General features: G+C 36.8%; 2 protein-coding genes across 2 annotated transcripts; both read right to left on the bottom strand.

The window, feature by feature from the left end:
- Positions 1-1,462: 1,462 nt before the first annotated feature.
- Positions 1,463-7,711, bottom strand: LOC144441371 (crystallin J1A-like; the record flags this gene model as incomplete). The annotated part of the gene is made up of 7 exons (XM_078130927.1): positions 1,463-1,555; positions 2,195-2,334; positions 3,217-3,407; positions 4,036-4,192; positions 5,260-5,451; positions 6,526-6,702; positions 7,645-7,711. Coding segments are annotated over 7 exons (1,017 nt in total), but the record flags the coding sequence as incomplete, so codon positions are not given.
- Positions 7,712-11,041: 3,330 nt separating this feature from the next.
- LOC144441370 (pancreatic lipase-related protein 2-like) lies at positions 11,042-12,061 on the bottom strand. The gene has a single exon (XM_078130926.1). It carries the CDS (start codon positions 12,059-12,061, stop codon positions 11,042-11,044), a length of 1,020 nt encoding a protein of 339 aa, XP_077987052.1.
- Positions 12,062-12,091: the final 30 nt, after the last annotated feature.

The raw sequence follows: 12,091 nt of genomic DNA, 5'->3' as shown, positions 1-12,091 counted from the left end.
GTCGAAATGTAGGAACTAGAAAATAGTGAATATTAAAATTGACTAATGTTGTTTTTTTCTAATATCTATTGCATACTTGGGGCAAAAAAGTCTAATGACAAAACTTTATCAACTTTTTGTTTGGTTGTAAGGAACTAAAAAAATAGTGTATAAATTGCCTATATAATAGTTGTCTTTTCCTAAAATTGACTACTTCAAACAATTAAAAAAATTTTGTTGTGAAAAGCTGACATTTCAAGATTAAAACCCTTCCTTGGGGCAATAATACCAGGAGGGATAAACAGCTTTTTTTCATGATATCCTGGATTTCCAATATTTTCTTGTTTCTCTCTACATTTGTGAAATAATAGTAACACAATCAAATAATAATAAAATAAATAACTATGGTTTCCTCTGATTCTTTTCCTATTTCCTACCGTTATCACTGATTTATCAACATTAATTAACTTGCATTAATTAGTGCAGAGCTAATCCTACTAGAACAAACCATAGACAGTGGAGGGGAGATGAATAAACTAACAAACTATTTGTCCACAGCCTTTCTTCACCCTTGTCTGTGATATGTCCAATTAACATGTTACCCTTCCACTATAAACAACTACTGATCAGACTATCCAATCATATATGTTTACACTGGGAAAGTAATGTGATACATGTGTGTATATGCATACGCAAAATAGACGAGAAGGACAAAATTCATTTTTGAATAACAGTATTTGGGCCAAGAATCTATTTTAACTAATTCATAAAAATCCTATTAATCATGATCACCATGTATGCAAGATGTTTGTAATAGTCATTGAGAAACAATTTTACTTTTAATTAATCTTAAAGTCGGTGCTGCAATGCCATAGTTCAAAACTTTGACACTTCATCCCCCATGGCCATTACTCCTTGCATGAATATGATGAAGAATATTTCAACTCAATCTGATGTGGCGAATACAACGCAATTTCTTTATTTACCTCGATTTCCTTCGTTTACCATCACTTGTTTTCAATTTGTTGTTTTTGGAAGTGAGTGCCTTGTGTAGAAAAACCAACAAAATTGAAACAATGATGGAACCAGAGGTAAAAAAAGATGTTGCGTCATTATTCACCACATTAGATCTTAATCAGAATGATGTTGTATTTCTTCACAAATATGGAGTAAAAAAAAAATCATTCTGTGTGACCCATTGATTTCAATAATTGGTTACATTTCTCACCAAGTATTCACCTTTTAATGAAAAATAGTTTCCTTACGTACAATATGCTGACATTTCAAGATGGACTTTTTTTACAAAAGTATCTTAGAAGAGAAGTTTACTGGCTTTTTGCCTCATCCTTCAAATAACATACATGTATAAATCAATTCATAGATTTGATATCACTATTAAAATTTAAAAAAAACTATATAGGTAAAATATAGAATTTCATAAATCTATGGTATTTTGTAAATGAGTGACATAATTATGTATATTTTAATATTGCACTAAATTTGTTGCTAATTCTAATACTTTGTCGTACTGGCAAGTTTCTTTCTTCCACTCTTCAGGAATACATTCCAAGCCATTCTGGAAAAACACAAACAAGAGAAAGTTAATATATTAGGATGTTACAATATCATCCAATTCTTAAATGTATTCCTCTTTCTAGAAAGAATGATTAAATCCCTGAAAAATTTCTAATTAAGCATATGAATATTCATGAGGTTAGGAGGTCATATTGGCAATGGCATGGCAACTCAGGGGTATGCGAAACCACAGGGGAAACACCACAGACTGGATCAAAAATTGTTGTCTATGGAATCACATACAGAATTTCTAATTGAGAATCATGGTAAGTTAATATGGCTCATGACTGAAATTAGCAGGAACACTGACAATTTGGTACTCAAAATCTATCAACTTAAAAAGTAGAACTTGGCATCTGTGAAGTACAACAGTTAAGATATAAACTAAACTGACCTGTGTAGCTTTACAAGCCCCAATAAACCCAGCCCTGCTTGTATTACATGTATGCTAGAGGAGGCAGAAAGGAATTTACCTGTGCAGCTTTGCAAGCCCTGAGTCCTGCATGCATTACAGTCATGTATACTAGAGGTGACAGAAACTAACTCACCTGTGTAGTTTTACATGTAGTGCCAATAAACCCAGCCCTGCTTGTATTACAGCCATGTACAACAGGGAGACAGAAACTAACAACTAACTCACCTGTGCAGCTTTACAAGCCCCAATAAACCCAGCCCTGCTTGCATTACATCCACCAGCCAGTATTGTGGCCCGAATTGCTGACTTGTAGTCTGGTAATGATATCAAGGCATGGACTGCTGTCTTGAAAGCACCTGGTATATCTTCAAGAAAGGTTGAACAAAATAATGATAACTATTCCTGTATCATTATAAATATACCTATTACAAATGTTGCTGATGTATCCATTACTTATGATGATTTTGACAATATTCTATTCCTGTAGATTTAATTACCAATGCAGGACTATTTTATTAATTATCATAATTAGGGTTAGACTGAGAGTAAAATAGATTTGTGTTGTTTGACAATGAATATTGACTTGTTTCCGTACACTTCTCCCATCATTGATTTTTCTGCTTCGAAAATATTTTCATTATTTTGTATTTCTGCACTTTATTATATCTTAAGTTATGATGTATGTGGCAATATTCTGGGAATGTGTTTTATTTTCATATAATATATCTACGGATTCAATTTCACTGTCATTGATGAATCTTGTAAATAAAAACTTTAAAAAAAACACTTTTCAGCAAATTAAAAAGTGTATTCTGCAGTAACCTTTTTAAGATAAGGGCACTCATATTTATTTCTGTGTTTTTTCATTGTATCACCTTTAAAATGATGGGTCAGTTGATAGGTTAAAACAAGTACATGTTGGTGATACTTTCATTGCAACCATGTGTTTTATCAAATTTTCCAAACTGCAACAATAAACGATGTTTGCTCAGATATGGCCTAAAAAAATTGTGTAGTTCCAATTACGCTCAATTTTATTATTTTTTTCTTAAATACATTTAAAAAATGTTTAGGGTCGGCAATGAAAAACTAGATGGGGTCAGGTAACCGGAAACAAACAATTGTTTAGGCCTAAGCACCATGGGATTGCCATCTGCCAATCAATGACGTGATAGAATTAAGTACGGTCACCATAACAGAATCAAGATGAGATGATTTTCAGTCAAGAAACTTTTTATTTCACTCACCACACATTATTCCAAACTTCTTTCCTGCTTCTCTGTTTGATGCTGTAGTGTACTCCAGTACTTCTTCTAAGTTTTTCGCCACTTCACAATCTTTGTCAGTAGGATTTTTTCTATCATCACTTTTTAAAATTTCAATCACTTTCTGCACAGCTTTACCGTCACACCCATGCAAGACATGTTGTTCTAACAATCTGAAAGGATACTATAACTTAATTAGGATCTCCAACCCAGCCTTATACATGCACAGAGGTTCTTAGCAATGCTGTAACATAGACACTTCTTTGTCTGTGGCTGTATTACCCTGGCTAGTGTTGTAATTTTAAGGACTTTTGAATGGTAGCCCAGATTACACAGGCCCTGAATGTATAATGGTGTACAGAAAGGAGAAAGCTGAGATAGGATAACACACTGTGTACCAAATTTGTCATTCAGCTGGTCTGTGATTCTTCTTCTTTGTGAGAACTGATGACACCACCTTCAGCAGCTTGAGTAGGTATCATTGTTTTCTGATGGATGGAGGGATGGATGGAGGGGGGTGGATAGAGGGATGGAGAGAGAGAGAGAGAGAGAGAGTGAGAGAGAGAGAGTGAGTTAGCTTAGAGAGAGGTTAGCTTAGAAGTCAATCATTCATGCATATCATGTTTTAAAAAATACCTTGAAATGAACACCATGCAAATAAAAAAAATCAACAAGTTTTTTTTTACATATTTACATAGGTGCTTCCAATCCAATGGCACTCCTTTCTTCATGTATTTAAACACAGTCACTTCAATGATAGACAACACAGGGGTAGGGGGTTGGCATTTAACATGTTCTTACCTAGTAGCTGCCAATCCAATGGCTATGTTTTCTTCATGTAACATAGTTACTTCAATGACAGACTTTACTTTGTCAAGGAGATCAGGTTGTCCAGCATACTTAGCAACAAGTGGAGGAACAACAGCTACAGCATGCATATCAACCTGAGTTTCAGATCCTGTACACAAGAAGAATTATAGGAAGATTTTTAAAAATTTACAAAAAGATTGAGTGATGTCAGAGTAAAAACTCTGGTAAATAAAAACAAGGGAAATCATTAAGCTGGGGACAGGCTTATACCCAAGTGACCCTGTTAATTATTAATACTTTTGAATTACACAATAACACAGCCACTATTGGGTGAAAATGGGGAATGGTTTATTTCTTTAATATCAACGGACAACAACACTCCCTGAACAACCTCGGGAGGGAGGGTGGGAGAAATTTAACACCACAACAATATCACTCAAAATATGGAGGCAAATGACATAAACTCGCAATGCTAGAGGGCTCCCTAACAAGAGTAATGTGAACAATTTTTACCAAAGTCAAAAATAGTAACTATTCGTACAGAAAATGTATCCTGAAGTATACATGTATCTGTAACAAGTGCAATTACCAAATTATTGTATTTGCAACTTTTCAAAATTCTATTTCCACTTAATTGCTTTCACACCTATCTTTCCTTTTATAATATCCATATAATAGTTAAACCTCCCACCCCCACTGTCACCCTCAGTATTATCCCCCTTCAACTTTCAGTATTCATACTTTTTTCACTTTCGCTCAACTGATGATGATGAGTCTATCTTTTACATGGCTTGACATATTCAGAGAGAGAATAAAATTTTTGAGATTTGTTGAGACATTCTTGCAAACCAGAGCTGTTATTTTTTCCACTACACTTCGAAATAAAGACAGTGCGTTAAGAACGGTGCCGTAAAACAGGCCGTGGTTTGCGATGATGTGTTGAGAATGTCCAGCACCCTGTTAATAAAAACAAAAGAAACGCATTGTTTTCCAGCACCCTATAAATAAAAACAAAAGAAACGCATTGTTTTCCGGGAACCCTATAAATAAAAACAAAAGAAACGCATTGTTTTCCGGGAACCCTATAAATAAAAACAAAAGAAACGCATTGTTTTCCAGGAACCCTATAAATGAAAACAAAAGAAATGTATTGTTTCCGGCACCCTATAAATAAAAACAAAGGAAACGCTGATTGTTTCTACAAGAGCAACCTACCTGTTGGTGACTTTTTCTGTTCAAGGTTAGCAAGAAAGTGTTTGATAATAAATGGTCTCCATGGTCCTTGTATAGGATAAGCTGACTGTACTCCAGATTTCTGGATAAATGTGTCATTCTCTGAATTATCATATTCAGAACCTGGTCCAAAGTTTTTTATCAACCGCTCACAATAATCATCAATGTTCAACCCTACATCCATTAACACACAATATATAATACAAGAAAATCAGTTTTAAACAGCTTGCACAGTCAAACTTTATTTTGACATGTAGGAAATATGATATTGTCAGTTCTTTACAAAAGTTGGAGGACTCTGTCAGTTGCTATGTTGTTGATGGTTGCTATGTTGTTGTATGGTTTGTTGACAGTTGCTATGTTGTTGTATGGTTCGTTGACAGTTGCTATGTTGTTGTATGGTTTGTTGACGATTAATAAAATCACCAAAATTGTGAAGTTTCACCACAAGGGGCAGCGAGCATGTAATTGATCGATCGATTGATCGATCGATCGATCGATCGCTTTATTGATTTATTTATTATTTGGTTGAATGATTGATCAATTGAATGATCAATTTTTGTGGTGCAATATAACTTATTTTATGTGTGATATTGATCAATTCACTCATTGAGTTATAAAACTATTTCTTTTTCTTTCCCTGGTTACTTTGTTCTCAGCTATATCTCAGACCACTAAAAGTCTGAGGCTGAATGTAATTCTCTCTTTTCTTTATTGACTAAATAAAGACGCCTAATTTATGCATGATCGAATGTTTATCCAGTGTGATAATCTCCCAGCAGATGAGAGATAAAGTAAACTGTTAATGTAAGTGATCTCTTGCCAATTATAAGATTAGGAGTGTTTTAATTTAGATACGAGGAGAAGAATGGAAATAATAAATAAATCAATAAATCGATCGATTGATCAATCAATTACATGCTCGCTGCCCCCTGTGGTTTCACTAGAAATAGTTTATGCGAAAACTGACATCACATTAAATTGACAATATAAAACTGTTCTACCAATCTGTAATGGCTGTACATCTCATAGGAAGAAATAAACAACACAGAGACCATATGGAAAACATTGGAAAACCTGAACTAGACACTCGCACATGAAAAAAAAATAAAAAAAATAAAAAAAATCTATTCTAAAATTCAACATAGTCTGAACCACACGATTTTTTTGTTAGACCTAATCATTATTAAGATAACGCTAATGTGAAGACCTGGGATTGAAATATGGGCCTTTAAAATAAAACCTTACCATTGCAAGCCACTAAAGACTCCAATAACACCACAGCCTGATCACCATATGCACTAACTCTTCCTGTTGCTATGGTGTAGTATGGGTTTGCTGATGGTTTCCTGAATTCTGGATTATCATATCCTTCCACAGCTTTGTCAAGATCTGATAGGTTATACACCCAGTGAAGGGGCTGGGCTATGGAATGTAACAAAAACAAACATATCTATGAGATTTATAAGTTAGCTATAGAATTTATAAGATAAAATAATCAACTCTTTTTAATCAAACAGCTATGGAGAGAGCTGCAATTGTTGTAATGTTATTATGTCTAGAGGAGGCGATCAGGCTAAAAACGTAAACATCTACTACGAAGGTCAATTCAAGCTAAATAACGATGGTAAGATAGCAATGCACGATTAGCCGACATCTACATCGGATTTTAATCAGATTGAGTCCAGACGTGCCCCGTCTGTAAGCAGAACTGTGAACCCTTGGTCTACTTGGGCTACCCTCCATAGTGTTCCATACATATTTTATGCAATACATGTACAAGTCGACAAGCACATATCGAGGTATAAAAGGCCTAAAGAATATTAAAACCAGTAAAACCGTAACATTATGTAGTTACGTAACATTGGGTATGCAACGTATACCATGGATTTGATTAGCAATACTACGGTGTTTCCCTACTCCGTCTAGTGTCTACACGCAGGACTGGAGTGAGTCTGTCAATGTCACTCCCCTTTTGGTCTTGCAGACGGAGTATAATCGATACTCGATTCTGACAATGTCCCACACAGTATGTTTAGAGATATTCTTAGAATTGTCCCGTACTTAACTCTGTCTGAAAGCAAGACCATGTTCTAATATGTTCACTCATGCCATGGCGGTATATAGCTCTGGATAACGCTGTGGGGCTGGGAGACGACGAGTCGGAACCCCGCAGCGTATATATCCAGAGCTAGGAGGTATATATATAGGGGAGAAATATAGTAAAAATATATACCTTATACCTCCATGGTCCATTGAATCATAGGCCCTACACGGTCTATGAATGAATCATTTCTTCTCCACTGTCTATGATTGAATGACACAATCAAAATATGTGACATATGCATTTTGACCACCCTGACTTACCGGCTGCATCTCCGACATATGCTCCAACTATCGCTGATATTGCCCGTGCCTTCATGTTTTCAGTGATTACGTGGAATTATCCAACATCGGACAATGCGATAATGTTACGTAGAACTTTGACCTTTCCTTGTTAGATAATACCTACACTACACCTATTGTCGAGGCTATCGTCAGATGAATGTCAGCTGACATCATATATGTTTGTATGTTTGTTTGTTTGTTTGTTTGTGAAGGTTGTAGTGTTATTTCCGTTTTTGTTTTGTGGTTTCCTGAATATTTTTTGCCAAATCAAATCAAATCAAATCAAATCAAATCAACATACTGATATATCACAGGCACTTGTTTCCCTAGTCTAGTTCCTATATAGCATCGTTACGATTTATACCTTCACTCAGTGGAATGACAGCAATATCAATATTGGATATTGCTGTCATTCCAATCATACTATATAGAGTGGCGGCTGTCATTTAACTTGTTTAGCAGTGCAGGGGGTGTCATTCAACTAACTGAATGTAGAAAAGGGTGTCATTCCACTGTTTACATACTGGAAATGTTGTCATTCCAGTTCCAAAACATTAAAAATGCTGTCATTCCACAATATGCTACAGAGTGGCGTCTGTCATTCAACTTGTTTAACAGTGCAGGGGGTGTCATTCAACTATACTGAATGCAGAAAAGGGTGTCATTCAACTGTTTACCAATGTCATTCTTTTTCTGTCATTCGGGTTGTCATTCGTTTCCATCCGTCTCCCCCCCCCCCCTGTGTCCAACCTCGTAGCATATACATCCACATGATCCAGAGCTATTGCAAACGTAACGTTAACCATGTCTATTTGGCGGTGAATGGACTTACCTGCCAAGGTTGAGATTGTGATAAGATTAACAGACGCCAGGGATTCAATATTATATTCCTGTACATGTGTGCAATATTTTGTAGAAAATGAAGAAACAAAACAATAACCGCTCTCGCAGTATGTTTTTATGTACATATTCTTCATTTACCCATCCTCACACTTCGAACACTCTTATATTATTGAATATGTAGACTGACATATTCGTGTCGTTGATGGCGCTCCGTCGAATCTTACTTGTGTCTCAGGAAGGGTCTCCTGAATATGTACTTCCCTTTTTAATCTGACAGAAAAAATCAAAGTGGCTCGTCGTCATGGTTTCAAAAGTCGCTGTTCGGCTTATTCAAATGCTGTCGGTGCTGTGGCCAGAGAAGTTGGTCACGTGGAAATAGCCTCATACGGATACACACGAGATTAATATGAGTATGACGGCGAGAAGTATTTCACCAAACGTCCAGCCACCTGATGCCAAGCACACAGTTATGGTTAAATATCTGTGACAGAATTGCAAGTTACGTGTCACACATACGTGTTCCGTGACGCCCGTATCGTTACTGAATAAGAAAAGTCCATGAAATACACGCGATATACTAAACTTTGAAATGAAAGTTTCATTTTAATATAAGGAAACTTTTGCCTAGTTTTAAGCTTATATCTCGCACATATTAGATCACTGTAATTGTTTCGTTTATCAGACAACCACAAATATTTTCCGTGAAAATTGACCAATAATTAGACGTTGTACATGTTGAAGTCAATTTTATCCATAAGTAGTACAGTAACAGGTTGAAATCATGATTGCATTGCGTTGGGTCACTGAATTTTGGGTGCGAACCTAAAAATGAATTTGATTGGATTTATTTTACCATGTAAAGTGTACTTCTACACAGATATGTTTACCTACATGTTATTCGAATACTGTTAAGGGTATACGATATTATGGCTAAGTCATATTTTCCAAAAATGTCAGTTGCAGCTAGTGCAGGCCTTTATATCTGTGGTTAAGATCATTACATGTCTGCAGCCGATGCCTACTTTACCACAGAATAGACCTCTAGGGTCTATATATATTGTTCTTTTTTTTTTACAACTGACCTTGGTAAGCCCAGGTATACAACCCAATAATACAATAATACCAGTAAAATATCGTTATGTGCGACCTTGAACCAGCTAGGTGTACCGTCTGTCGAGGAGATTGTAGCCATAGCAGTATTACAACACTATAATACCACTGTTACTAGTATTGAAGATTGATTGTTCCTCTGCGTCCATGCCAAATCCCTTGTTTATGTGCCATGACAACGCCATGTTTGTTTGTTTATGATCTTCCACAGAATTAGAAACGACTGTGTTTTCTCTGGAAGGTTTCAACTGAAATGCGACCTATATGCACAGTTGAATGTAAATGCATTGAAATCAGAAAGGTTGTAATCGATATGTTGCCGTATATCACACTGTGCACATTACTTTCGTGCGTGCCATATATAGTCACAACAATTATGCGCCTGTTATGCATATTTTAATGAGAAATTTTAAAAGAAAACCAACTGAGGAACACATTATGAAAACTTTTTTGGGGGACTCTTGCTTCATGGCTCTATAATATATGGTGTTCGTCGGATCAACTGTATGGTCATTTTTACAAGTGCCCATATATTCTAGCCGTGACAGTTACCGTGTAGCCCTGCTTGCTAACTGAGTATATTAGGTATACCTCAAGTATATTACAAGAGCAGGTTTCAACTTTGAAGTTGTGCTTCTATAGCTACCGCCATAGTTTCATCGAGTCGTGTAACGCTTATATCTATCTGCCATCAAACAGGATTGGTGGTAACCGGTATATCATAGTTAGGCATGACCTTCCTAAGGCAGTACGTTGCCATAGAAATGACACTTATGTTTCACTTCATTGGTTTCATGAATCGTCAGTGTAAATATTGTGAACATTTTTCACCCTATGTCTGCAGTAAATATGTTACAAGAATAGCGTATCTGATTCCCAACAAATAATTACACTGAAACTAAAAACTAATGTAGGTCAATGCCCTTTTTTCAAAATAGACTTATACGTATTGTCGCATTTATTGTTCACGAATCCACCATGGAACTCGGAAGTATCATACACACTGCAAGTACTGACTTGTGCTTTGGTGTGTTGTTATGCCGATATGACCTCGGCCTCGGTAAGGTGAGAGGTTTTTCTTTAATCATGAATTGATTGGCCCCTGAACTTTAATAGTAAATGTCATTCTGTTGTCACGTTTAGCGGCGTTATCTGGATTTTAACGGCAAGTAGGTCATGGAAGAAGCAAATGTTATCTTTCACTTTGAAGGTATTCAACGGCGTTATATTTTTGAAGTTTTCGCCAAGTATAGGACAATGGTCGCATTTGTTGCCAAATTGACATCAATCATGGAAGTATCACCCACTTCGTGCATACACAAACTACCCCCTTCCCAAATTGTAGAAACCGAAATGTTATACTGAAATAAAACCCGTCTCGATAACAGTAATTACGTATCCATTCAACCAAAAGAACAAGTCGTTATAGAACGATGCAGGCTCGACTCCTTCTCTTCGGTACCGGTACCTGTACCGGAGCCCAGGGTTCTGATTCATTCGTCTCCAGGTAGTACAATCCGCTGTGATGTGTCAAAGTATGGTAGCCCATTTCCGCAGTTTCTTTGACTTGCTTTGCCTTTGAAACAGGTTTCATATATGCAGGTGTGCCGGCTAATACCTGGTTTGTTGCAAATTTACCGGGATTAGGGATACTCCATATGAAATAATCAATGGCACTATGGTGACTACCTGCGATGTCGAAAGCATTTCGACCGGGTTGTTGGTAGCCAAAGTTTGGGTAAAAATCAACAGTACCGCAAGGTACGATTGAGCCGTAGTGGTCGAACCATAACACCGTTGAATCGTATCCATCAGTATGGATAACATCCACCATAGTGGCATCAGTTTTACTCAAGCGTACGTCGTCACACGAATTCTCGAAGATTGGTCCCGCAGGATCCAAACCGGTGATTCGATCAAAACCTTTACTTTCGCGACCTGCTTTGCCAAGTAGATGTGCTCCAAAACTATGGCCAACTCCCCAAATATTTATATTCGCTCGTCTTTTTTTGATCTCCTGTAAGATCTCACCTAGCCAAATAGCAACTGGTTGAGTATTGGCAGCGACTTTTTTGTACCTAAATAAGCTTAAATCAGCACCTTCTTTCCATCCCACAAGAATAACAGTCTGATCCTCAACCTTCAGCATTTCATCTTTCATCGCACGCATCCATCCAGCATCGAAGTCGTCTAGAAATCCATGAGTGGCGAAGATAATCTGTGGCAAATCAAGGAACCCGTCTCTTTCCAGTGATTCGACAGTAGTAGTAGGACTTTCTTCATATAGGTAGATAGCTTCATTACTTCGTCGGAATGCTTTCAGCGCTGGTTTGATTTCTGTAATCGGGTATGGCTCCGGTAAATCACAAAAAGCCACCTCCGAAGCATCTTCTGTGTCGTCTACGGTCACCAATGTCCTTTTCTTGTTATCCTGTGTCGCCATTTTTGCCGTTCAGGCTGTCTCTCTAGCCGC

Source organism: Glandiceps talaboti, chromosome 10 (genome assembly GCF_964340395.1).
Source record: "Glandiceps talaboti chromosome 10, keGlaTala1.1, whole genome shotgun sequence".
In the NCBI taxonomy this organism is placed as follows: Eukaryota; Metazoa; Hemichordata; class Enteropneusta; family Spengelidae; genus Glandiceps; species Glandiceps talaboti.
Note: the sequence above shows the minus strand (reverse complement) of the source record. Positions and strands in the feature narration are given on the sequence as shown.